At 33.8% G+C, this 26,311-nt stretch overlaps 1 protein-coding gene across 2 annotated transcripts; it reads right to left on the bottom strand.

Annotated features, from left to right (window-relative positions):
• Window positions 1–6,899: 6,899 nt before the first annotated feature.
• On the bottom strand, window positions 6,900–25,147 carry LOC146534238 (uncharacterized). 2 transcript variants are annotated; one of them, XM_085193086.1, is made up of 12 exons: window positions 24,312–25,147; window positions 22,554–22,745; window positions 16,579–16,725; window positions 15,753–15,941; window positions 14,083–14,233; window positions 13,574–13,705; window positions 12,995–13,162; window positions 12,329–12,518; window positions 11,801–11,952; window positions 11,081–11,196; window positions 10,696–10,860; window positions 6,900–10,194 (listed from the first exon to the last, which is right to left on the bottom strand). In XM_085193086.1, the coding sequence occupies exons 1-12, from the start codon at window positions 24,586–24,588 to the stop codon at window positions 7,757–7,759; spliced, it is 4,317 nt and encodes a 1,438-aa protein (XP_085049212.1). In that variant the 5' UTR covers window positions 24,589–25,147; the 3' UTR covers window positions 6,900–7,756. The 2 variants fall into 2 exon arrangements, with proteins under 2 accessions (XP_085049212.1, XP_085049213.1); XM_085193087.1 differs by lacking the exons at window positions 22,554–22,745; window positions 24,312–25,147 and adding an exon at window positions 18,863–18,963.
• Window positions 25,148–26,311: the final 1,164 nt, after the last annotated feature.

Raw genomic sequence — 26,311 nt, 5'->3', positions numbered from 1 at the left:
TTCGCTGGAGGTAATATTTAAATATACTTTTATATTTTTGTGGAAGTACTAATATTATAAACTAATATATATATATATATATATACTAATATTATAAAGTAGAACAGTATTGGAGAGTGAGAGACGGGAATCAGTGCGGGAGAAAATAAGAAGTTGTTTTTTGTTTCTCGAATGGACTTTGAAGACACAATTATTGATATTGCGTACAATCTTGCATACATGAACTGTTTTTTTTTTGTGTTATTTTTATTCAGTGTCAATTTTTAACAATTTCAATGTATATTTCAAATTATGAAAAACATAAACTTTTAATTTACTTATATAGATGGTAAGTTAAACATTTTTTTGTAAGTCATCACCGGACATGAGTCTACATAGCGTATGAATAACTTCCTTTGAATAGAATCTCGGCCTACGTTAGATAGAGTTCAACGTTCCTTCTATAGGCCAGTGTGTTGAATGCAAAACGATTATTAATATTAAATTACTTTTGAACTCGTCGTGGCGCAGCGGCACAGGGTCTGACTGATCTGTAAAGGTGAGGGTTGTAGGTTTGATTCTAACTTGAGGTATTTTTTATTTATTTTTCATCACTTTGGTAACAGGAAAAAGCGCGGCGTTGAACTTAATGCCAGCACATAATGCCTCGAAAACAAGGTAGAAAGTGCAGAACGGAGTGTCTTAACACTTGAGCGTTAAGCTACAAGATATTATCAAAATTCCCCTAAATCCTCAAATCCTCAAATCCTCAACCGTCTTAATAATAATAAAAGTAAATATTTATCTAACTTCATTTTCACAAGGTATAAGTGTTTCTGCAAGCTAAGACACTAACTGGAATTTACGTGTAAGCAAATCCTACCGTTGAAATTAAATTACCTCACATATGCTCTAGATGGAAGCTTTTCAACTTAATTCACAGCATTATGGAGATAGCGACGCGTTGAAACTGGTTTTAGTTGTGATTATGTTCATTTTTCTTTAGGCCGTCGTGATTCAGTGGGATGATGATCCCAATTAGATGTAATTTCGATAGTTGTGAGTTCGAATCCCGCTTGAGAAAATTAGTAGATATATTAACTTTCCTTTAATTTTTCCGCTTTGGTGAATTCAGGTTGAGAATGAAATATCTCAACAATCTTCTTACTGGTTATTTTGCTGGATGAGAAAAATTGTCAAGGTACTATTTTGTTGTTATTCGTTTACGGATTATATTTCAGGTGCTTAAAATGGAATAACTTATTTGTTTCCATAACTTCGAGAAAAAAAGAGAGAATGTAGTGCGTGATCACATCGTGGGTTCCATCCGGACTAATTCAGAACCATAAGGGAAAAAAATATTATTTATTTATATTTTAATTTTTTCGCCCTTCAGCATCAAGGCGAAAGCCCCGTTGAGTTCCGCCACTCAACACGCAATGCCTCGAAAAATTCACTTTATAAAATAGGAAAATTTTGTGTAGCAAAAATTTTGGAATGATTAAATGTGCGACGACAAAAAATATTCTGGTTGAGAAACACTGGAATATTTTATATGTTCGTTCAAATAAATCCGCGTCAGCGAAACGAGCGACAATTAGTATGGCTGAAAGCAATCCGTACATATTGTTAGCAAAGTATGTCACATCTTTGTTAGGGTGTCATATAAATTAATATGGGAATCTCCGTTCAATATGAAAATATATGTAGATTTTTTTTACTTTAACCGTTTTCCGCTATAGTAAGGAACCTATTGTTAATTTCAGTATAGTTTATCTTTACTTACACTCAAGATATTGTGTGTAAAGTGGCAGCGTTAAACGCCGCACTGACCTCCCAGATCAGATTGATATATTATGTTTTTCGTATGTTTTTTTTCGTATCTTCTCCCTATCTTTGCAGGCACATAGCAGAGTCGACAAAGGAAACCTGAACCTAGTTTTAAGACATTCCGTTTCCACTTTCCGCGGAATTGTCGAGGCATTGCGTGTTGAGTGGTAGAACTTAACGGCGTGCTTCGCATTATTGAGCGAGACTGGTCTCGTCGAGGAAAACAGGAATAAAAGAGACAAGTATTTATAAAATAGAATAACAATCGCTTAAAAAATTTTAACTCGCAAACAATACAAAAATATCAAGAATCCAGCAGAAAGTACGAAACTGGAATAATTTTAATTGCAACATTTATTCCGTTTAACATTTTAAATGAAAGTTAAAATCTTAAATTAAATTTGCATATAAATTGTCCAAAATGAATAGAAATAGTTTCGAAGTAAGTTTATTCGTGGCGTCGGTCTCTGCACAATATCTTAAAGCGATAAATTTTGTGAAAACGTGGATAATGCCGTACTTTAAAGCGTTTTAGAGTGTACGATTTTCAGTTTCTTTTATACAATTTAAAACCGTATTTTTAGAAACCGCTCAGGAGCACAATTGACTGTAAACTGGATACATTGTAGGTCCGATTCCCACTAGAAGATATAAATTTATCATTATTTTAATTTCTTCGCTCTCATAACGCGACGTTGAGCTCCGTAACTCAACATGACTGATGATGTCTCCAGAATTTGACATAAAGTGGGAAACAGAATTGTCTTAATATTAAGTTCCCAGATTCCCTCTGCCTATCCTGGTACGTTTGTGATACAGCGTGATGTTAAGACAAAACATTATTATTTTACCACTTTTTAAGTTTTACGTATTTGATAGGAGGAACCCAAAGCCGCGCTTACTCTAACGAGGGATCTCAATTTTTTTTCACTTCAGAGTCCACATACATATAAAATTAAAAGCAAAGAGAACTTGAATGTGGAAGTTTAAGATATTGATTATTAATTGGCGAAATCTAAGTAGAGAAAATAAAAGTCATTTCATTGTATTAATTTCCTTAAGTAAAAACATTCAAGAACAACAACAAGAAATCAACAACCCATCGCTGTGCAATCACTGTGCAATGATGTTCTGTTTTATTTTCATCCTGTATATAGTAGGGTAGGCAGAGTGAATGTATTGTCGAGGCACTGTACTCGTATTACTAACTTTTCACCCGAATTCAAAACATTGCATATTGAGTCGACACCGCTATTCTTTGTGCAGGATACACCTACATATAGGAGAATAGGCAGAGGGAAATTAAGAACTTAGTGCTAAGACATTTCGTTCCCCTTAAGACACTACAGTTCCCAACTTTTCTCTGAATTCTAAAGGCATTGCGTGTTGAGTGTGGAACTCATAGCCACGCTTTGCCAGAACGAAAAAATGAAAATATTCCACGTCCTCGAGATGAGACTCGAAACCACAACCTTTCGCGTTTACAGTAGCACGCTTATGCCCCTACTTCAGGACTGGCATCAATCATCTATATTAGGTACTAGCGGACGCGCGCAGCTTCGCTTGCGTAATTAGGGGTGAATTCTAATAAACCACGAAACATGTGTTCAATGAAATATTTTTAAGAGTCAAAATTTCAAATTTTATAAAAATCGGTGGCGATTTAAAGATTTTTCCATACAAACTTTCAACCCCTTATTGGCACCCTTAGGGGGTGATTTCTAGAAAACCATGAAACACATGTTCAATTAAATATTTTTAAGAGTCTAAATTAAAAATTTTATAATAATCGGTGGCATTTTAAAGATTTTTCCATACAAACTTTCAACCCCTTATTTGCACCCTTAGGGGAAGAATTCTAGAAAACTATGAAACATGTGTTCAATTAAATACTTTTAAGAGTCTGAATTTCAAATTTTATAAAAATTGGTGCCGATTTAAAAAAAATTCTATACAAACTTTCAACCCCTTATTTGCACCCTTAGGGGGAGAATTCTAGAAAACGATGAAACACGTGTTCAATTAAATACTTTTAAAAATCTAAATTTTAAATTTTATAAAAATCGGAAAATTTTAATTTTTTTTCCATACAAACTTTGAACCCCTATTTCACCCCTTTAGAGTAAAAATTTTTAAAAATCCCTTCTTAATGGATGTCCAGATTACGAAAGTAAACATCTGTCCAAATTTCACGTTTCTACTATCAGCAGTTACGGCTGTGCGTGCGTCTTACCTCAGTCAGTGAGGACAAGTCCTTTTATATATATAGATTACTAGCGGACGCGCGCAGCTTCGCTTGCGTATTTAAGGGTGAATTCTAATAACCCATGAAACATGTGTTCAATGAAATATTTTTAAGAGTCTAAATTTCAAATTTTATAAAAATCGGTGGCGATTTAAAGATTTTTCCATACAAACTTTCAACCCCTTATTTGCACCCTTAGTGGGTGAATTCTAGAAAACCATGAAACACGTGTTCAATTAAATACTTTTAAAAATCTAAATTTCAAATTTTATAAAAATCGGTGCCGATTTAAAATTTTTTCCATACAAACTTTGAACCCCTATTTCACCCCTTTAGGGTTAAAATTTTTCAAAATCCCTTCTTAGTGGATGTCCAGATTACGAAAGTAAACTTTTGTCCAAATTTCACGTTTCTACCACCAGCGGTTACGGCTGTGCGTGCGTCTTACCTCAGTCAGTGAGGACAAGTCCTTTTATATATATAGATTATAAAAAAATATACTCTAATATAAAGGCGATTTTTCTACCGAAAATGCGAAATCTATATGCAATAAAATGAGGAAAATATAAGCGTGGCGTATTACTGGAAAACGTATCTTTAACCCCAAAGTTCTTTCCATAGCTGGTGCCGTTGTTTGCGGGAAATATGACACGATTAGTATAAATTCTTGTACGACTACATTTGAACGTACAAATTCGAGTTTGTTTTTGACATACGGTGGACAAATGGTGGAATATTTTGTTTAGAAATGTTAAACTATTTTTTAATAGTGATTTATATTATGATGTTATAATTCGGTTTGTTTTTAACCGACTTCTGTAAGAAAAGGAGGTTATCAATTCGACTGTATTTTTTTATTTTTTTTTTTATTTTCTTTTTATTTTTTTTTTATGTTTGTTACCTCATAACTTTTAACTGGGTGAACCGATTTTGAAATTTTTTTTTGTTTGAAAGGTGAAGCTTCCCGAATATAACGAACTAAAAAGTGAAAAATAATTATATAAAGATGTTATAATTTTGAAGTCGGTGTCAAACTAATGCTACAACACCTTTACTACAATATCTAATTACTAAGCCTGTTTGTTTTACTTGGCACCGACTTTAAAATTATAAAATCTTTATATAATTATTTTTCACTTTTTAGTTCGTTGTTAGAAGTCGGTTTTTGTTTTTGTTAAAAATTAATTTATTGTTAAAAATTAATTTATTTATATACATGTTGTCTTGCACATACTGTCGTCTTGCATAGGGAAAGGGACCTAGAAACCTAATGTTAAGACACTCCGTTTAAATTAAGACACTTTGCGCCTCGAAATTTAACGCCTCGATTTGTCTCTTTACCAGAACGAGGAAATTTCATTGTTTTCATTGCCTCGAGTGGGTATCGAACCCACATTCTGACGCATTAACAGTCGCACTATAGTACTTCTACCTCACGACTAGCCTCAAAATAACCGTTACTTGGTTACGGCCGTTACATTATATTTTTTTCGTTTTAAGTATTTTTCACTTTACCTGCTAGAACTAGCTCAAACATTTTATTTCGTCGAGCGGGAATCGAACCCACAATCTGTCGCGATTACAATCACACTTTTTTCACACTATATTAAATATTCGTATACTTCTAATAAAAATAAATTTCCATTCATAAACCGCTATTCTACAATATAATAATGAAATAATCTCTAACTCCCAAACTTGAACTTTACATAATAAAAGGTTATAAACCGTTTGCATTCAAGAAGTAATCCCTTCTGAGGCACATCTCCAAACTCAAAATACTTTATGGATGGTTGAAAAAGGTATTTGAGATAAACGGTACAATTAAATTAGTCCGAAAGTTACTTTGTAGCAATTCGACAAGAGTATTTAGTAAAATTTGACTTAAATGGTCTTTCTTAACATCCCTAATCTCTTACATTCTTTGATGTGACTTGGCAAAAGCTTCTTGGTTTGGGTGGTCCAAGTGTTTCAATTATAATAATGACGATACATTACTAAGCTTCTAAGTAGCAGTTGTGAGGAATAATGCGGTGTTGAGTTCCACCGCGCAATGCCCCGAGACTTCAGCAGAAAGTAGAGAACGAAAGTGTCTTAATGAGAACGGAGTGTCATAAGCACAAGGTTACCAGTTCATCTACGACTACGAGGTACAAGCGTGAAAGTGTAAACGCGACAGGTTGTGGGTTTGATCCCAATTTGGGGAAATTAAATATTTAATATCTTATTTCCTCGCTCTGATAACGAAACAAAGCGCGCCGTCTCCAAAATTCGTCGGGAAGTGTGAAACGCAAGTGTCTTAATAGAAATAGAAGGATTTAATACAAGGTTCACAGGTGCCTATAAAAGAAAAAAGAATCCACATCGCTTATAAATTAAACCAATGAAAATGTAATGTATCTAAACCTGTAATCAAGAGTCGTATCTCTGCAACGGTCGAGGGTCGTCACGCTGGGAGCCGGCAGTGGCAGGGTCGATGGCGGTACTGTGGCGGGCAGCTATGAATTTATTGATGCTTTATATAAGTAAAATAATAGGTTCAATTTATTTATTACTTTTAATTTTGTATAAATTAGAGTCAATAAATGGCTAAAATGTCTTATTGTGATTTAGTTATAGATGCGGTTGCGGACTTCTTTTAGAATTAATGAAATTAAATGTTTTTATATCATCCAATTAATTTTAGCGTAATAAATAAAAAATATCTAAAACACTGATGTAGAAAATTTTAGTAGCTAATTAAATTTACAAATTTTGTTTCTTTTATATTGACTTTTTATTTCCTGGTTGACTGGTTATAAAAAAAACAATAATATACAAAAAAATCTTTATATCTAAATATTGGTCAATTTTACAATGCATAAAACATAAATACAAGCGACGTCTTAACACTAGAACTATAATTACATTAAAGCTTTTATTTACATAAACTAAGTAATGTCATAGTTCTCGAGTTTCTTTCAATAAATGCCACCATCATTTCGTTATAAGATTTTATATGTGATATGTAAATTATTACTTTTTTACAATGTAGCTATATTAAAATGCATGCATCTTTTTCTTTTATTTAATTCCAGGTTGAGAAGCAGTTCCCGCTGACTGCTCTGACAGAGAGATAGAGAGAAGCAGAACTGCAATCCGAGCCGGTTGTGGCGATAAGTTCGTTCGACGATTCAAAACATGCTTACAAAAATAGATTTAATTAGGAAATATTTTATTTTTGAATTTGAAATTGTTTTTTGGAAATAAAAATATTTGCCTCTAATAAAAGTAGTTGCCAGATAATATCATCTTAGGACGATGTGAGGCAACGGCACAGCGGCTATGTGTAAGCACAACAGTTATTAGATGGGTTCGATTTCCTCTTGGGATGAAGAATTATTTACACTTCTCCGATATAACAAAACCTAACTTGGCGTTAAGTCACCATTCCATACCCCATACATTGTTTATTCCGATTTTACTTTTATGTCGGTGTAGTTTTATCTCACTGAATACGTCATATCGTCAAATTACTCAACTAATGCTTTTAAAGCATCCTAACGCACATATGAACTAATAGCTATAATTTTTTGTTACGTTCAATTTAAGTAACGTTTTCTATAAAAATCTATAGACAAATATCAAAAAACTTTACATATATCATACTTAATTTAGGTTTTCCAGAAATAATATTTTAATTTTAGTTTTCCATCAGCTTATTCATTTTAATACAACTTTTCTCACGGTACCTGTACTCGTTTCTGTATCATTTGAGGAACCAGAATTCGAATGTTCCAATTTACTATCAGTTTTGCTTTTAAAACTTCCACCACTACCGCCTTTTGTAGATCTACTTAAAATAGTGGGCTTAATAAACTTCTTTGGTTTAAGCTTTACAGCTTTTTCTGGTGGACTATTAATACTTTCACTTCTATTCTTCAATTTGTTTAAACTAAAATTAGGTTTAATTTGGGCAGTTTGTTCTAAAGCACTCAAATCTGGTAATAGTAGATTTGATATACATACATAATCTTCTGTACTTTTTGGTGAAACTTGTACTGTGTTTAACTTCACAGGTACAATTTCAACTTTCTTTTCATATATTGTTTCAGGTCCTTTAGAATCTAAAACGTCCATTTCTGTCGGAGATTCCACACCTCCAACTAGCTCTTGTATTAATTTATCTTCAGCGAGATCATTTAGAAAATCATCATCAACTTCGTCATCAACTTCATCATCAATATCATCGTCTGAACAAAAGGATGAAAAAGATGTCACGGATCCAGTTGTATGTGAATGAAAATCATCAGGTAATCTTACTCTAGGTACATTACTTGGTATTTCCACTTGACTTGGTGAAGGTTTTATTATTATAGTTGGTTCGGGAGTATACGGTGTGTCACTAGACGCTATTATAACTTTCGGATACTCTCTATTATGAGGCATTATTACAGATTCGTAAGACTTATTACAAGTTCTATTTATATCTGTGCTCGGTGATACAGTATCGATGTTCTCATAGTTTCTGTTCGTACGCTCTCTTTCATTGATCTTTTTGATATTTGAAACATCAAACGAGGAAAGTGGTTTGGAGTTTTTATAAGCAAGTCTTCTTTCTAAAGTTGTTGTACGCGGTGGGGGCTGTGGTGGCACTCTCATTCTATCAATATGACTTTCAACACCACGGAAGCTTTGGAAATTGGGTTGTAACGATAATCTTTTTTGGGATTTTGGCAAATCTGGTAGAACTTTTGGAAAATTTCGTCTTTTTATTGTTAGTAAAGCTTCCTCAGCGGTTAGAGGTTGACTAGGATCACTATCTCGAGATGTCACATTTATTTCATTTCTGAATGTCACAGGTGGAAGTATGTCTATTTCGGCTTCACGAAGTCTCTCTTTTAATAATTCATAATTAACATCTGTTACCGGATCAGACGTAGAATGCTTATGAGATATTTTTATACCATTATTGTTTCCTAAAGCTAGAGTAATTTCGTTAGTATATATTTTATTTTCTTCTAATTTATTTATGGAATTTTCATTTATTATAGCACCATCAGTTTTAGATCTTTGCAATTGATTATTAATATTGGAATGTTTTTGTTCATTATATTCGAAAGATTTAGAAAATTCTATCGGCTCCTGTTTTAATATAGAATTCGTTCTTGCAGCGGGTGTAGCGTCTATAGCGACAGATACTTTCTTAGATTTAAGACTGTCTGATTTACTTTTCATGGACTCATTGGACTTGTTAGTGCGTCGATCACTCACTAACGACGAATGAGAATCCAATGCTGATGTTGATGTCGTTTTCTCTGATGTTTTATTTTTCGAAGTTTTAGCCAAAAGGTTTTGTGGGCATAATGATTCATCGACTTTTATTGTCGCCTTCCCACGTCTATCCGCCAATAATTCTTCAGAACGTGTAAAAGGCTTCGGACTAATATGTTTTTCGCTTAAATCTGTATTAGATGTCTTTAAAATGCTTGGAGAGCAACGATGCATAACTTCATTTGCTATCCAATCTCTAACTTTAGTATGCGCATCTAAAGTACTTGTCGATAAATGTCTCCGTAATTGAAACCGTTCTCTAAATCCGCCAGAATCGTCCGACTTTGGTGTTTTACACTCTTTTTTCTTAATTTTCTTACTATTATTTTTCATTTTACTTATACTCATAGTCTTAATTACACTACAACCATTTTTAAATGATTTTAAGGCACTTTTGTCATCTTTTGAACTTTTTTGACCTATTACATCAACTTCACCGATTTCAGCACGAGAGTGATCAGTAGAAAATTCTCTTTCATTTCTAGATTTTTTCTTCTTATAATATACTATTCCGCAAATACCAACATTTATGGCTAAAAATAATATACTAAGAGTAACTATAAGTGTAATAGTAGCGCTGGATGTTTTAACAGGCATACCACTATTTGGTTTAGTGGTAGTTGTTCGTACGTCTGTGTGTACAATACGTGGTTTTTCTATTAAACTAGGATTATGCCTTGTTGGTGTTTTTATTGATTGAATTTCTCGATATATCGATTCCCTATCATATCTGGGCTCGGGTTGTGAATATGGTCGTAGTTTTCCGTATGAGGAGCCGTATTGGGTAGGTGTGTATGCCGGCGGTGCATATATTTTGCGGACTGGGTCTGTAAATTGTTTTATTGCATATTAAAAAAGTAAATTACTTTAAACATACATATATGTTGTACAATCAAAATAATAGTATGTATAATGTTAATTGGTGGAACTCAACACTAAGTGTTGTCTTGATAGAGATATGAAATAAATTGTATTGCAAGGGCACAAAGTGTGACTGTAAAATTGACAGGTTGTGAGTCCGATCCCTACTCGAGGAAATGAAATATTTTTTAAATTTATATTTCCAATTCTTCGCTCTGGTATCGAGGCAAAGCACGGCTTTGTGTGCCGCCACTCAACACGCAATGCCTCCAGAATTTGGCGGAAAGTGGAGAACGGAGTGTCTGAACACTAGGTTCCCTCTGCCTATCCTGATTTATTTTAATTTAATTTTGATACGTCAATGTTGAAAGTCGATTTTTTTTTATTATAAGCTTATATCAAAAGTATTATTATTATTTTTTAAATTGAAGTGTTCTAAAACCATAATCAATTTTAACTTTACTTACCAGGCATCCTATTACTAGATTTAGGTTTTGAAGTCGAAGGCGCCAATGTGGGTGTGAATTGATATAATGGATCAACAACAAATCCCTTCATTTTGTTAGGCAAAGTCTCAATCCAAAAGTTTGTGTTATTCGATCTGTATAGGCTATTTATGGATGGTGGTAAATCTGGAATATATATTTTCTTATATTAAATTAAAATTTAAAAAATGTTAGGATGAGACCATCGTGACGCAGTGATACAGCGTCTAACAGTAAACGCGATCGTTGTGAGTTCGATATCCAATTATTTTTATTCTCTTCGTATACGAGTATATCACTATTTCAAAAAATAGTGATTATATATCTTTTACATTCTTTATGTAAAGGATCATAATTTTATGCTTACCTATTCTCAAATAAGGCTGATGGGCGACATTATATTCCGGCCATTCCACGTTGTATTGGTTCCATTGCGTCTTATCGAGAGTAAAGTATTCGTTTACGCTCTGAGTGTTTGGAGATCTGCAATATAAATAAGATATATCAAAATATTTTATAAGAAACTTAGTGAAATTAAACTTAATTTTTTTTTATATATCTTCACGTTGTGTACCGCATATAGCAGCTTAGAAAGAGGGAATTTCGTGTTGAGACACTCCGTTTCACAATTTTCGCCCTTGCGCCGAGATGGCCTTTGTAATTAATAGTGATATTTTTTTATTATTATAATCGAGTAGCGAATAAATCTTTCTATAGAGATGAAAATGTCATAACGGAATGTGCACTTTGATTTTGATGAATGTGACATTCATATGATGAGATGTGAGCCACATCAGTCAGTTTAAATACTCGATTTTGTTAAAGTATGGGGACACTCGTCTCTAAGAAGTGGGGAACGGAAGTGTTTTAATTAAACCTAACTGAAAAAAATAATATCACTCATTCGTTTGTTTTAATGAAATAATTGCACATTTGGTTTATCAATATAGAAAGACTATTTACAATTTATTAATATTTGATTGCGTCTCCTGTAATAAGTACTTTATAAAGTAAAATTAAGTCATCATTGCACCAAAATATGAACAACATATAAGTACATGAACTCAAAATAGATTGTAATACGCACCCATTCTTCACAAAATTCGTCCAGAGTCGCATAACGACTTCGCTAAGTAGCTTTTCCTGTTGCGTGTACTCCGAATGAAAGTGGGAATTGGCCCCCCCTAATGGAATACCAAGTACGTAGGGCATTTCCTCGCCGTGGACGCTTTTGTTTAGCTGTAATTATTAGTATAGGTTAGTTATGTCAGTTTAGCCACGACTGTCTCAATCATTAAAATTTTAATTTAAATAATATCTTAATCCTCTAAAAATTTCATCCGCGCTGTATTGCAAAGTGACACAAACGACCCCAGCATCTCAAAATGTCGAGATAAATTTTAATCTTTGAATCACAAACGCGGACATGCCTTTGTAGTTCAATGTAGCGAGTCATTTCAACTGAATGCGGGCTGTGACTTATATCTATTTTATATAAAGTTACTTATATTTTGTATAAGTTTTTATTGAAATAAAGGTTTTTTTAGTTTTTTACTTGTTTAAACGCACTTATTAAATAAATCTCAAATACATAATCATAGTATAATTAACTCACCGCAGCGTATTCCGTACTAACAGAGTTATGACCAAATACATAGAAGTAGGATTGTCTGTTAGCTTTAGATTGGTAATTAGCGAAGCTTATCATCGGGGCCAGCGTCCGGGCGTCGCTGAACAGGTTCAATATTACTTCACGGTTCGTTTCAACGTTCCAACGTTGAGGATCGAGTTTTGATGGAGAATATCTGGATGTAAATCGTTTCACTCTTGTATTAAGCCCAGTTTCAACCATTAATGATTAACAGGTGAATCTACCGTTACCTAATGCCTATATCGTAAGATTGGGACATATTTGAATGATTGATTTATTTCCTTGAGTGGGAATTGAACCCACAACCAGTGGTGTTTAGTGACAAAATGTGCGCTGATTATCGGTAAATTCATTGTCATCAGAACTGAAGTGTGAAGTCAATGAATATAACTGAAATCGGATACTGGGAAGCTGTCTTCCTATAGAGATGCTAACAATATAAATAAGATCTAACAAGCGCATAAGAATTTTGACATAGCTTGATGAGAACCTACATAAATTAGTGATGAGAATGCTTGGAGGGTTTCCAAGTAATGCGGTTTCGAATCCCACTTCATTTAAATCTTTTTATGGTTTTTTTTTATATTAGTGTGGAATAACACTTTAAAATTTTCAAAATATAATGCTTACTGTTTCAAAATCTCCTTTAATGCAATTTTTTCAGCTCCTTCGAAAACAACTTTAGCGAATTTAGTTATAAATTCATCTCGTTGGTTTTCCAAAATGCCATGGTCTAACTCTATGACGCCAAAATCGTGATAGCTTTCTAATTCTGTCACGCCACTTAGTATCTGATATCTGGAAAATATAAAATAGAACGTATAGGAAACTCAAAATAAGTAAAAGAAAATCGTGGTGCAGGTTCGATCCCCGCTGGAGGATATATTTCCATTTTTCGCGGCGTTGAGTTCTGCCACTCAACACGGAACGCCTCCAGAAGTTGGCAAGCAAGTGGGGAACGGGGATGTCTTAATACTAGTTTCCCTCTGCCTACCCTGCTGTGTGCAGGATATGAAGCTAAAAAAATATATATTTAATGCAAACAATCATTGCAGGTCCGAAATCAAAGTCATAATAGTCAAACAAAGTTGAGAAACGGCGTTGAGTTCTGTATTTCAACGTTTCATGTAATTTTAATAGAAAGTGCTAGAAATAGTGAACATAAGGTTCACTATCTATAAAACCAATCAAAATAAAAAAAAATCTTACTTGCTTAGTAAATTTGGGAATGATTCCATAGTCTTCTCTGGTTCGTTTGGTATGAACGACCCCGCCACCACCGGGCCGAGAGGTGTTTCAAATTCACGCGACAATATTTGCACTTTCTTTATTTCGGAAAGTCTGTAAAAATAATATAAGTTATTTATTTTTATGTTAGATCCCTACTTAATGGGGCAATGATTTTATTTAAATTATTTTTATAACATCGAATTAAAATTCAATGAAAGATGGGGAATGAATTTTTGCTAACAACAACAAAAATTAATTAAGAGGCCAGTTATATCCCTGGGGCACAAAGTGTGACTGTGTGTGGTTTGCTCTGGAATCGAAGCAAGGCGCGGCGTTAAGTTCCGCCACTTAACACGCAATGCTTATAGAATTAGGCGAAAAATGCGCAACGGAGTGTCTTAACACTAGTTTCCCTCTACCTACCCTGCTATGTGCGGAATACAGTGTGACGTTAAAAAAAGATTATTAATTATTTTTTATCAACTTACGGTTTATTCTGTAAGCAAGTCATCATGTTCCTAGAGTTCAAGTTACACCCGAGGCTTTGCGCCACTTGCAAGGTGTACTGGGTCGGGTCCTTGGTGATGGCGGCGTCGGAGAGCGCTGACCCAGACATTAGGATTGCCCGGTGAAATAAACCTTAAAAATATTATTGGTTTTTTTTATATATATTTTATATTTTTTAGTTTCACTCTTTGCGTCCAATTTCAGTTCTTTCGCATAGGGAGGGTTTGCAAAGGGAACCTGGAAAACATTTCTGTTTCCTACTTTCCGCCGCCGCACACCATCATTCTGGAAGCATTGCGGATTGACTGGCGACACTCAACGCCACGCTTTTTCTTGACAATTAATATTTTTAAATATTTCATTTTCTCGAGGGCGATTCCCAATCGAGGATATGAAATATTTAAACACACATCCTATCGCGCTTACCGACCGACCCTGATCGACCCTGTGCCACGACTGGGCACCATTGTTTGTAAATACACACTAAATAAGATAAATATTTAGAAAGCTGGAAAAATCATAGGTAATGGGACTCAAACTCGCGTCCCTCGGAAACCAGAGGGGAGAAATGAAAATAAATTCCATGTTATCATGACCCCATGTGGGTATTGAACCCACTACTCAGCAACAATCCCACATAAGCCATTTAATTAGGATTTTCCAGAGTATTTTTATAAACAACGATGGAAAACGAACAAAACATCGTGCACAGTGTTTTCTACATTAATTATACTCAATTCAATGGGTCAGATGCGCTACCAAATTTATCTTTTGTAAATGAAGCATCATTAGTCAAAGCCTTGTTTACTTTCGTTAGCTGTTTTCTTTAAATAAAAAAAATATTAAATTTAAAAAATTACACCAGTGGTTCCCAAAGTGGAGATAATTTTTAAAGGATATATTATTGAGGCTTTCAGCTTCAGACAGCTTCCAACTGTAAAGGCGATTATGGGTTCCGTTCCTACTTGGGAATTATTTTATATTTTCATTCAATGAGAATCGAACCCACAAACACTGTCACGCGCTTGTGTCGCTGCGCCACGACTCTCGTCTGCAATAAGCTTGTCTCTAAATAAGCGAAAAAACTAAAATAAAAGCTAGAAGTTTTTTATTTAGTATTGATGAAATCTACAAGATTGAGAGTATTTGTTATAAAGCTACTACCGTTTTAATTAGAGGAAATCAAGTAACAATCTAACAAAAAAAAACGTGAGATGATAATGGGAGGCTCCTTTTGTTCTGTTAACGTTCTTTTATGGCTGGGTTTAGGCTTGAAAAGACAACTTTCTTGAATAATATAAATGTTTTCGCCTTTTTTACGGTTTTTGAGATGTTTCGTTTTTGTTTTACTTAGTTATACTCGTAATTAACTTCTAGTCTGAGGTAAAAGTCGTAGCTGTGTGTACAACCGATATAAACGGTGATAGTGGGTTCTATTTTCACTGACTAAATCATAACCATAACATGACTGTGATAGTCAACGCAATGTCTCGATAGTGTGGTGCGTGGGGAACGAAATGTCTTACATTGGGTTCCCTTGCCTATTATCGCGTTTATAGTTAAACGTCGTCTCATTTATCCTCATGCTAAAAAAAATCAAGAATAATTTTCATGAATAATTCTTGGCTTCTTCATGGCTTCCTCCTCTTACCATTAGATATAGGTGACAGCATTAAATAATTGACACACGCCGCCCCCGTGCCGTGTCCCATCAATGTAACAGATGTGGGATCGCCGTTCAAGTCCTCAATGTTATCCTTTATCCACTGCAGAGCAGCCAACTGGTCCAGCAGACCATTGTTTCCGTAGACATGTTCTGTGATACTGGGTTTCATGAAACCTGAAAATTTTTGGAAGTTTATGTAAAATAAAATACGAGAAATTTCAGTTTTTTTGGCAAAATGTGACATTAGCCATAAAGCACTCATTGTCACGATTGCAGAAAGTGAAGTACGTAGTGTTTGGACACTGAATTCTCTTAGCCTATCGGGAATCGGAGCACAACGTTGCGCTTTAATAAGACTATTAACAAAGCAATGAGATGAAAATAATTCAACCTGCCGAATGGAAATGAATCTAAAATCTGACGCGTATATCGTCGTACCATGAGTGACCACAAATTAATTAATTTAAAAAAGTCATACATAAAAGATAAAAATTAACAAAGGAAAGATTATAAGATTATATTTTTTTATAGAAGACCAGAAAAACGTTAACTTAAACTTAAAATGTTCATTTTTGCCCTGAAGCGATGCTTTAGTTCATCATATTGAACAAGGTTTGCTCAAAGAAGATTCATATTTTATGTATTTTGTCTTATAACTTTAAGTGTTTAAATATTTTTATTAATATATAAAAAGTACTATTATAAAATTGCTAAGATTAAATACATGTGTTGGTACTATTAATATAATTAATATGGTATGTTTTAACTCTACCCTACTCTATTCTTTCTTTTTTCTCTCACTGCAACTCACCTAAGATTCCCAATCTGAAGTTGACAGTTATAACCATTATATTTCCATAGGACGCCAAGATTCTGCCATCGTAAGGGTTCCCGGAGCTCCACTCAAAGGAATCTCCGTGTATGAAGACTAGTACTGGAAACTTTTTGGACTTTTGTTCTGTAATAATAGATAACAATATATTTAAAGAAAACTTCACGCTGTTGACCATATGCATAGCGAAGTAAGGAGACGTTCTCCAATTGCCTCTGCAATCAATTTTCAAGATATTGCGTGTTGAGCGGCGGAACTCAACGCCGTGCATTGTTTTCTTTACAAGAGTGAAAAAAGAAATTCGTACCGATTAGAAATCGAACTCACAACCGTTGCGTTTAAAATCAACTGATGTACAGCAGCCTCACTTTATTCTTATATTCCCATAAATGACGGTATACAAATATAAGAAACATGAGTAATAAATATTCCTTTAATATTCAAAAAACCGATAAAAATGTGATCAAAACACTTTTTTAATATCGAAAACTTTGTAACTGTCGTAAATTACGAAACATAATAAGTTTTTATTACTTTCGTAGTAAGCAGCGCCATCTATTGGGTATATTTCATTAAACAATAACGTTTCAAATGTTTTTTTAATTTCTCGCTGTTCCCTACATTTATAAGGATAGGTAGTGGGAAGCCAGTGCTAAAACACTCCCTTTCTCACTTTCCACCCAAATGGATACATTTCCTATTGAATAACGAATCCTGTAAATCGAACCCAAAGCCTGTCACATTTTTAGTCACATGCTTGTGCACCTGCGCCACGACTGGCCTCTATAATACCTGTGTTCCAATTTTAGAAGTCATTGATTTATATAAAAAAAAACATATTTTTTTGAAAACACAAACGCTATTAAAAAAAACGTTAGTTTTTATATTAGTAATGTACTGCAAAAATAAAAAAACCACGAAATGAGTTCATTTTAACACTCTAATAGATAAACAATTGCGTAGTTCAAGCAGGTGAAGACGCGAGTGAGTCCCTAGTGTTAAAGTAAAATTGAATAACACTGCCATCTATGCATAATAGAAACGAACTTCATCAATTTTAATTTTGTTTACGTTCTGTATTTCAACTGAACGTAATTTATATAGCTTCTTATAGATGGCGCCATAACGGAAATTACTTGATAAGAAAAAGCAATCATTAAAGGTAATTAAAAAAAAGTACCTAACTTATAATGTCTATCAACAAACCAGGTGTACAGGGTGGAAGAGGCAGCGCTCCTTTTACTGAAACTGCATATAGGGTAAAATATTTCAAACCCAGAATTTAAAAAAATAATCAAGGTACCTCAACAGTTTGGACGTAGGATTTTTTTTTCATTTCACGATTTTTATCCATACCTGTATTTCGTGTGACGCACACATACGTGTGCGACGTTGCCGCTTTGGCAGGTAAGTGTGTGCGTGTTTATGTTATACTTTACAAGTGGTGTTTTATTTTAAAACGATAATTTTATTATTTATTTTGTTTGAAAAAATAACTTTTTCATTTTTGGGAATTATTTTTTTTCCGAATTATATTAGGCTTTTATAGAGTAGTTAAAACTGTGGCTTCATTTAAAGTGGTGCTGACAATTCCACCCTATATATTTTTTAGGGTTTTCTCGCTATGGTAACACAACACTCAAGCCCTCTACAATTCGGTGGTAAGTGGGGAACGCAGTGTCTTAATTCCATGTTCCCTTTGCCTACCCTGCTGTATGAGTGATTTAGTGTGAAGCTGATTTTATTTGATTTTTTATTTTATTTTCCATCTTGGCGCAATGTGACAACGTCTAACTATAAAAGACGATTGTTGTGAACTCGGCAAAATTATTATTTTCAAATTGATGAAATAATTTGGATAATTGAGTGAAAACTGGTGATCGTAGCTTCGTGATTTCAACACCAGGTTTTAGGGAAAAAACTTAACTGGATTCACGCTTTTTTTTCAGGGTCCTTACCCTACGGGAAAAAGCGTGAATCCAGTTTAAAAAAAAAACAAATGGCAAAATTTAATAGTCAAAGTATGACCATCTTTTCGACGATCTAGCTTTTATCGAGTAACAAATCGATTTCATATTCATTCACCATCATAATCGAATGAAACCGCAATCCGATAGTACCTAATAGGGATTGAAAGCAAAACTAATTGGGATTGTGCGGTCCCACGTCTTATTGGGGAATAGGGCTGTGACATTACTTACTCGATGTTGTTGAGGCCCGATTGTACCAACATTTATCTCAAATTGAAAAATAGTATATTTACCTTTGTCCCGCATAGCACGGTATGCAAGAGAAGTTTTAAAACACTCCGTTCCCGAATTTCTCGAATTTTCGATATATCACGCGTTGCATAGCGTAACTCATCGCCGCGCAATCAAAAAACACACGAAAATACATAAAATTTCGTACAAAACAAGTGTTTATATACAAAATTTTCTTACGACCTCGTAAAATTTACATAGTGTGTACTAGAAATGCGCTTTAAAGTACCGTTTTATGGTGTTTTAGTGGATTCTTGCATCAGCGGGCTAAGTTTTCTGCATGTAATGGACATTTCTCGATTACGTCAGCTGTTCTTGAGTTTTGAATTAAAAGCGATTATACGAGAGCTTACAAACAAAAAGCTAAGTGTGGAGATAACATATTTTACTTCGTGCTTTTCCTATATATTTTTAGTGAAAATTTGTAAGTATATTTAATTAAAGCTGTTAGTTGGCTGTTGTTTTCGCTCGTTGCGCTTAAATTTAAACTTATAGGAACACTGTTTTATGTTTGTTTGTGTTTCTTATCTTAAGAGTAGTGTTTTTTTTTTTTAGCTTTACTAAGCACCACCTTGTGCTTAGTGCTGTGTACAAGGCAGGATGGAAATGTCTCTATGGGAACAAAGTATCTAAATACTAGTTTTCTACTGCTACCCTGTATATATATACGATACTATTAAATACCTCAACCGAGAACCAAATCCAAGACCTCTATTTTACGTGTGTCTCCATAAAATATTATATTAACACAATATTTCACAGCTACCGTGAAAGACAGTAGGTCCGTACCCTACAACGTACACAGACGTACAAACATACATTGTTTCGTCATAACTTTTTAATCGCTAGGGAAATTACGCTTAATTTCCCATAAACAAAGCCCATGAAAAAAGAAAAGGGGTGAACAATGGGGCCGGTAGTATTTTCAAGCTTTGTATAGCATTCAACTGGCTGGCTTCAAAATAGTAGAATGCATCGTATAAATCTTTAAAGCTCTAGCGAAATGTTGATATAGTGTTTAGATTTCTGGTGCTATTTTTTTTAGTTTTACGCTGTATCCCAAATGTAGCAGGGTGGAAAAAGGGAACCTACCGACCTCCTCTCGCCTCTCTCCACATCATACACATATAAATGTCTCCGCCAAAACGGCCTCATATTTCTCATATATCTCTATTATTAAATAATTATCTTTGAAATTACTATCATACTTTTACAAACATATGTATGAAAATCTAAAACAATGGCGCCTCAATCGCTTGAACTCATTCCTATACTATTTTCAGAACTTCCGTCCACAGAGTGTCCAAATAGTTTAGTCTAAAAATACATTTATTTTGAACTACTTTTCTTAGGTTTCGGAATGCGATACAACTATTGAATTGGGTTATGATAGTGCTAGGGTAGACGCGAGGAGTTTCATTAATATTTAATATATTGTGCAAAGTATACGTAAAAAGTAAGGAGATACATAACGACCCGGCATTCGTTCATGAAAATTATTTTAAAGTTCAAGCGTATCATTTTCTTATTTCAGTAGCAGTAGGTGCAAGTTCCTCTTGCACAAGCTTTCTCAAGAAATGGATGAGTTTTCGGGTGTCTTAAAATATTGAACCGATGTTGTCATGGTATAGCATTGTAGACATAGGGAACCTGGGCATCTGGTGTTAAGAAACTCTGCTTTCATTAAGCACTTATGCTCCTCATTTTAGAGGTTTTTCATTCAAGAGACATTATTGGGCTCAACACCGCGGTTTTCCTCATTACCAGAGCGAGCAAACAAGAATATTAAATATAATATTTTCACGAATGGTTATCGAACCCACAACCTGTTGCGTTTACACATCACGCATTTGTACCCCTGGCCTAGATAACATTTAGATTTTACTTAATTATCAAACACCGACCACCTATATTATTACTAAGATTATTTTCTTTAATATAGCAACGTCCAGTAGAATCTGTATCTAATAAAGTTGTAAGTATACCTAAGTCATATACAAATTTGAACAAAACACATTTCAGCACTTAACTATCGATTTTTACTCCAAATAAAATGACAAAAAAAATTGGAAATTTCAAAGGAACTTGGCGTTTCTTTAATGGATGTTACTTAAAGTTTGATTGTTTTTTTACAGTTGAGACGAATCTCAAACTTCAGTAATTATGCTGTCAATAAATTGTAGGAATGACAGGAAAGGACGAGGAAAAGAATATAACTTACGCCATTTTTAGGGTTCCGTACCTAAAGAGGTAAAAATGGAACTTTAAAATGATGTTCTAGGTACATATGTATCTAGGAACAAAATGTAGAATTTTAGTTAAAAATAAAGTTTAAAATTTTAGTTTAGAATGTAAACGCCGTGTCAATCAACGTCAGCACTAGCTTACCTAAAATCTTGAAATAGTGTTGAGTAAATGAATGAAATGAATGGAACTGACCCCGTTTTAAGTATTTCGTGGAACATTTCACTTTACTGCCTATTTTTTGGGACCGTCGTGACGCAGGGGCACAAGCGTGCGGCTCTAAGCATGACATTTGTAGGTTAGATTTCCACTATGGAGAATGAAATATTTAATACTTTCATTTTCTCGCTCTGTAGACGAGGCAACGTTGATTTTGGAGGCATTGAGTGCGTTTCAAGTTTTACTTCACTCTAATTTACTTAGAATTTTAATGTATCTAGTAAAAATATATCTTAACAAAACTGTTATCGAATACATCCTGTAAAACAAGTAGGTAGGTATTATAGAAGATTATCTGTAGATATACATAGTTTTATTCTTTCATAATTTTCTGGAAGCCTAGGGGCTTTTGGATGTCTATATGTATATATGTCAAAACAGAATTGGTCGCCCAAAATAGGATCTTCCAGGCAAAACGAGAAGAATGAAATGTTTAATCAGTAAATTTTATATGCCCAGCCCAGGTTTTTTTATGTTTGTTTGTTTATTCTTTGGTTCTGGCGTTGCGAACGTTTTTCAGCTTCGCGCTAAATAAGGCATGTCGACTTAGTTTAATTTACCGAAAATTCGAGACATTGCGTGTTGACTGGCAGATCTCAACGCCGTTCTATGTTTTATTACCAGAGCGACAAAATAAAATTATTTGTACTGTCAGGTGCAAATCGAACTCACTACCGCCTCCGACGGATAGTAGATTGTCAGATATACTCGTATGTAGTTAACAACACTTCATTTTGTCTAATAGAAGTGTTTACACTAACGTAGAGAAGTGTTTACAAAGCAGCGTGATATTTAGCTTTCGCTAGGCTTGCGTTTGTTTGTTTATGTGTTAATAGCTCATAAACTGTTCAGTTTATTGTATTAGAAAAGCTTTGCGTGATGTGTGCTAAAATTGTGGTATACAGGTTCAATTCTCAATTGACGTATACTAATTATATTAAAAATAAATATTTCTTTATATATTTATGGAATATAAAGGAACACGTCGTGGCACAGTGGCTCATCACCTGACAGGGCCGTTGTTATGTCAATTCCCACTTGGAAGAATAAACCGTTTTCAGTTTATTATTTGACTTTGATTTTCCTCGCTCCTTAGAGTTCCGGTATTTAACACAAAGTATCTCGAAAATCAGGCGAAAAGGGAGAAAAGGAGTGTCTTAACACTAGGTTCTCTTTGCCTACCCCGTTATAAAAAATATAGGTACATATCAATACAGTTTAATAGCTTACCTCGATATGGAACATATATATTTAAATATAAGCAGTCTTCAGATTCTTGTTTCAGAAATGGTGTTAATCTACCCAAATAGTGTTGTCTTCCCATAGATGGTGGATTTCCTTTCTTTATGACGGGCAAGGATTGTGAACATACTGGTGCGAAGTGTGTTGCCATTTTAGTGCCGGGCCAGGGAGGAGCACTGACTGAAAAAAAAAAAAATTTTTTTTTGGATAAAAACATAATTATACATATTAGGCTATATTTTTATCTTAGGAACTAATCTTAGGAACTATTGGTACAAATTGAAAGAATCTTTTTGTTATTGATAGTCCATTTTTCTAGGATCGCTATAGGCTCTATTACATTATATAAATATCGAAGTAGCCCACGGTACTTGCGGTCACAGTACTATATACTAAATGCTAAATTTACCTTAAAACTAAATAAACGTATTATATTTACCTAATTTTAAGCCTAATTACATAATTACGTAAATCGAGACATTTGTGCAACGTTGTTTCATGTCATTCTTTGAAGCTCCTTAATAAGTACCCTTAGTGGGGCTTTGTTTCGGTGTACAAAGAGAATTCAAGTGACGTTATTCAGAGGAGCGTATCATTTAGAATTCGTTAAAAATTTTCGGACTTCCCCAAATGCGTGAAATTACAGGTTGTTTTGAGAAAAGTTTTTGCTTTTTGAAACTTAATGTATATTCAAATTTATTTTGATGGGTTCCATTAATTGGAAATTTGAACTTAAAGTACTTTATATTTAGCTGAGATAATAGTTAAAACGGTAAAAAAATATAATGAAATAATAAATTATTCAATGTGATACAAGGAAAGCAAAAAAGTAGCTTTACTCCTTTTTCTGAATAGTAGGATAGGAAGAGTTGCGTTTTGAGTGGCAGAACTTAACGCTGTGCTTTGTTTACCAGAGCGAATCTCTCCCAAATGAGGATTGAACCCATATCTGTAGCTTTTTCCAGATGATGTGATACTGTGCTACTTCATCTATATACTTTTGTAGATCTATTCAACTTCAATACAGATACAAAAAAACAACAGAGTATAAAAAATAAATGTCGCCACAAAAAACTTTAACATTTAATAAAACAGCATTAGAATTGTGGAGCAACTGAAACTACACTAACATAATATTGTATAAAAGTAGAAAAATGAAAGTCATTTATAATTTTATTTCTCATTGTGGAGCTCGGATTGTTGAAATGAAAAGAAAAAAAGAAAACTTTGTAATAGACTTAATGAGAATCTTCAATTATTGTTGTTATATTTAAATGTGACTAGATTTTATGACTATAATTTCTAATTTTACTTAAGGGAATTTTATTTAATTTTATTAACTTCATTTTTTGGATAGACAAAGAGAATAAAAGAAAATATCGCTCAATAAACTCCCTTTTCTCCGCTTTTCTTTGTCGTGCGTGTTGACTGTAGCTAGTAGCTTAACTCAACGTCGCGTTATAAAAAATCGTTGAGAAATAAAAATTACTTGAATAAGATCAATTCCTTGAAAGGGAGTCGAACCCACGACTAGTGTTAGTTAAATACCGACGGAAGGAATTTATTTATAAGTAGATAATAAGCGAGAAATATTTATTTATACATATTATGTATTACACAAAGTATTTCTGTCGGAAAGTGGGTAACGGAGTGTCCTAATACAAGTTCCCTCTGCCTGTCCTTTTCTACGTGAAGATTAGAAACAAATATTAACACTAAAGTTCATATATGTGAAGTGAAACTAACCAGGTGGCATAAACCTCAACGTCCCCACAGGCGGAGCAGCATACGGTATACCCAAAAACATTTCAACCTGCTGCAAATCATAATTCTTCCCCGGCTTCACAATCAACCCTCGCAAAGCACCCTGCCTTAAATGATACTCCCTCGTCAAACGTTTTTGATCCTTCGTAAAGCTTTGGGGATCTTCGTATATCTTCGCCAATCCCTCATCCGCCATCGGGATTAAGAGCGAGACGGCAATATAAATAAACAAATTGTTACTTATAATAGTTTCAGCCATTTTGTGTATACATCGCTCTGGTCGTCTTAAAATACTTCACGTTTATACGATTGGTACTCTGCTTTTATTACACTGAGTCACTTTTGAACTGATAAAATGGGTTCTTAGTTCTGTTTTTTTATTGTTTTAAACTATTTTTATACAGAAATCGGTACTCTAATGCCAATGTATAAATGTATGCACGTGACATATTTGAGGATTTAAACCAAAAAAATAATATTATCAACTCTATTCTTCATATGAATTTTGATACTGTATATGAATTTTCAAAACAAACAAACACCCAATACGCTAACCAAATATCAATAACGGTATCTAAAAATCCAATTTCGTATACAATCACTGTTTTTTCATTAAACTCGTATACGGTCACGCGCGTGAATCGGACAATCGGAGCAACCCTCAAACACTGTGTATAAATTTACCTAATAAATGTTGTTTTTATACTTTTAGAATATTTTTTTATATTGTTATTGTTATTTTATTATTTATTATTAATTATTGTTATTTTTGTTATAACTTCACGATCAATAACGCGGTGCGCTCGCGCACTACTGAAACGTGCCCAATCTGTCCCTGCTCGAGTCAAATACCAAAATACTACGGAATGCGCGCCAGAGGGGAGTGTAGTGTGAAAAAAATTTAAATGTTCTTAGTTTCTTTTTCTTTTATCTTCGCTTTTATCGCTTTTTTGCGCGTTTCTTATGTGAGAAACTAGTATTAATATAAAAATTTGCGCAGTTTTTTTCATTTTATGAATATTAAGTGTTTGGCGGAAATAAATGCCGCGATGTAGACAAAACTGATACAAGTTAATAAATTGGGGTCAAACTTATAATTATAGTGTAAACGTGACCTACAATCATGGAAAGGGTACGAAAACTTCGGTAGTAAATTCCGACTCGCACTTGACCGGTAATATTTTTTAATAATATTCATTTCTCATTGTAAATTGTTAACGTTCCGTTAAAATAACAAAACATTTGTGGCCTCTGATGTTTACAAAGCTCCGACCACAAATTAACATAGATTTTAATGTAGTGCCCCAGTCAATTTGGTTAATGACTGTAATGCCATCATTAAGCTTTAAGTATAAGAGCTTTTATGTATTTAATTTAGCTAAGAGCTAGTAAAGATTTGTATGTACATATATACGTATAATGTATATGTTACATATAATATAGGAGATTTTTTCCTCTTTCCCGTATATACCTAGATGAGTTGGCTTATTGAACCTAGTGTTAAGACACTCAGTTCCTCAAACACCGCGTATTTTCGAGATTTTACTTTTCAAGTGGCGAGGAAATGAAAAAAACGTATATGCATTCTTTTCTTTACTAACACAAGACAATGAAAATATTATTATTAATATATTATAATATATACTCTGATCGGGACTCGAACCCACAACCGTTGCGTTTACAATAGTACGTTTGTGCCCCTGAGCTAAAACGCCCTCATTACTTTCTTTAGAAAAGATTAAAATACTATAAAGGTTAGCTTCTATTCTCATAAATAAAGAAATATTTATATAAATACTTCTATCAATCAAAAAAAAGGTTTCATTTGTGGTATAGAATCCGTTCATTAAAAAAAAAACACAAACTTACTAGAGCGAGCCAGGTCATTTGGTTTTGCCGCATTTTTCATTATTGAAGTGTCTTTATTGCAGCTTCAATACTTTAAAAATTGTAGAAAAATTGTATTTAAATGTAATTGCAGT

This window comes from Heliconius melpomene, chromosome 11 (assembly GCF_056956725.1).
Source record: "Heliconius melpomene rosina isolate 202511_hmr_F chromosome 11, ASM5695672v1, whole genome shotgun sequence".
Lineage (NCBI taxonomy): Eukaryota > Metazoa > Arthropoda > Insecta > Lepidoptera > Nymphalidae > Heliconius > Heliconius melpomene.
This window is presented reverse-complemented; position numbering and strand designations above follow the sequence as displayed.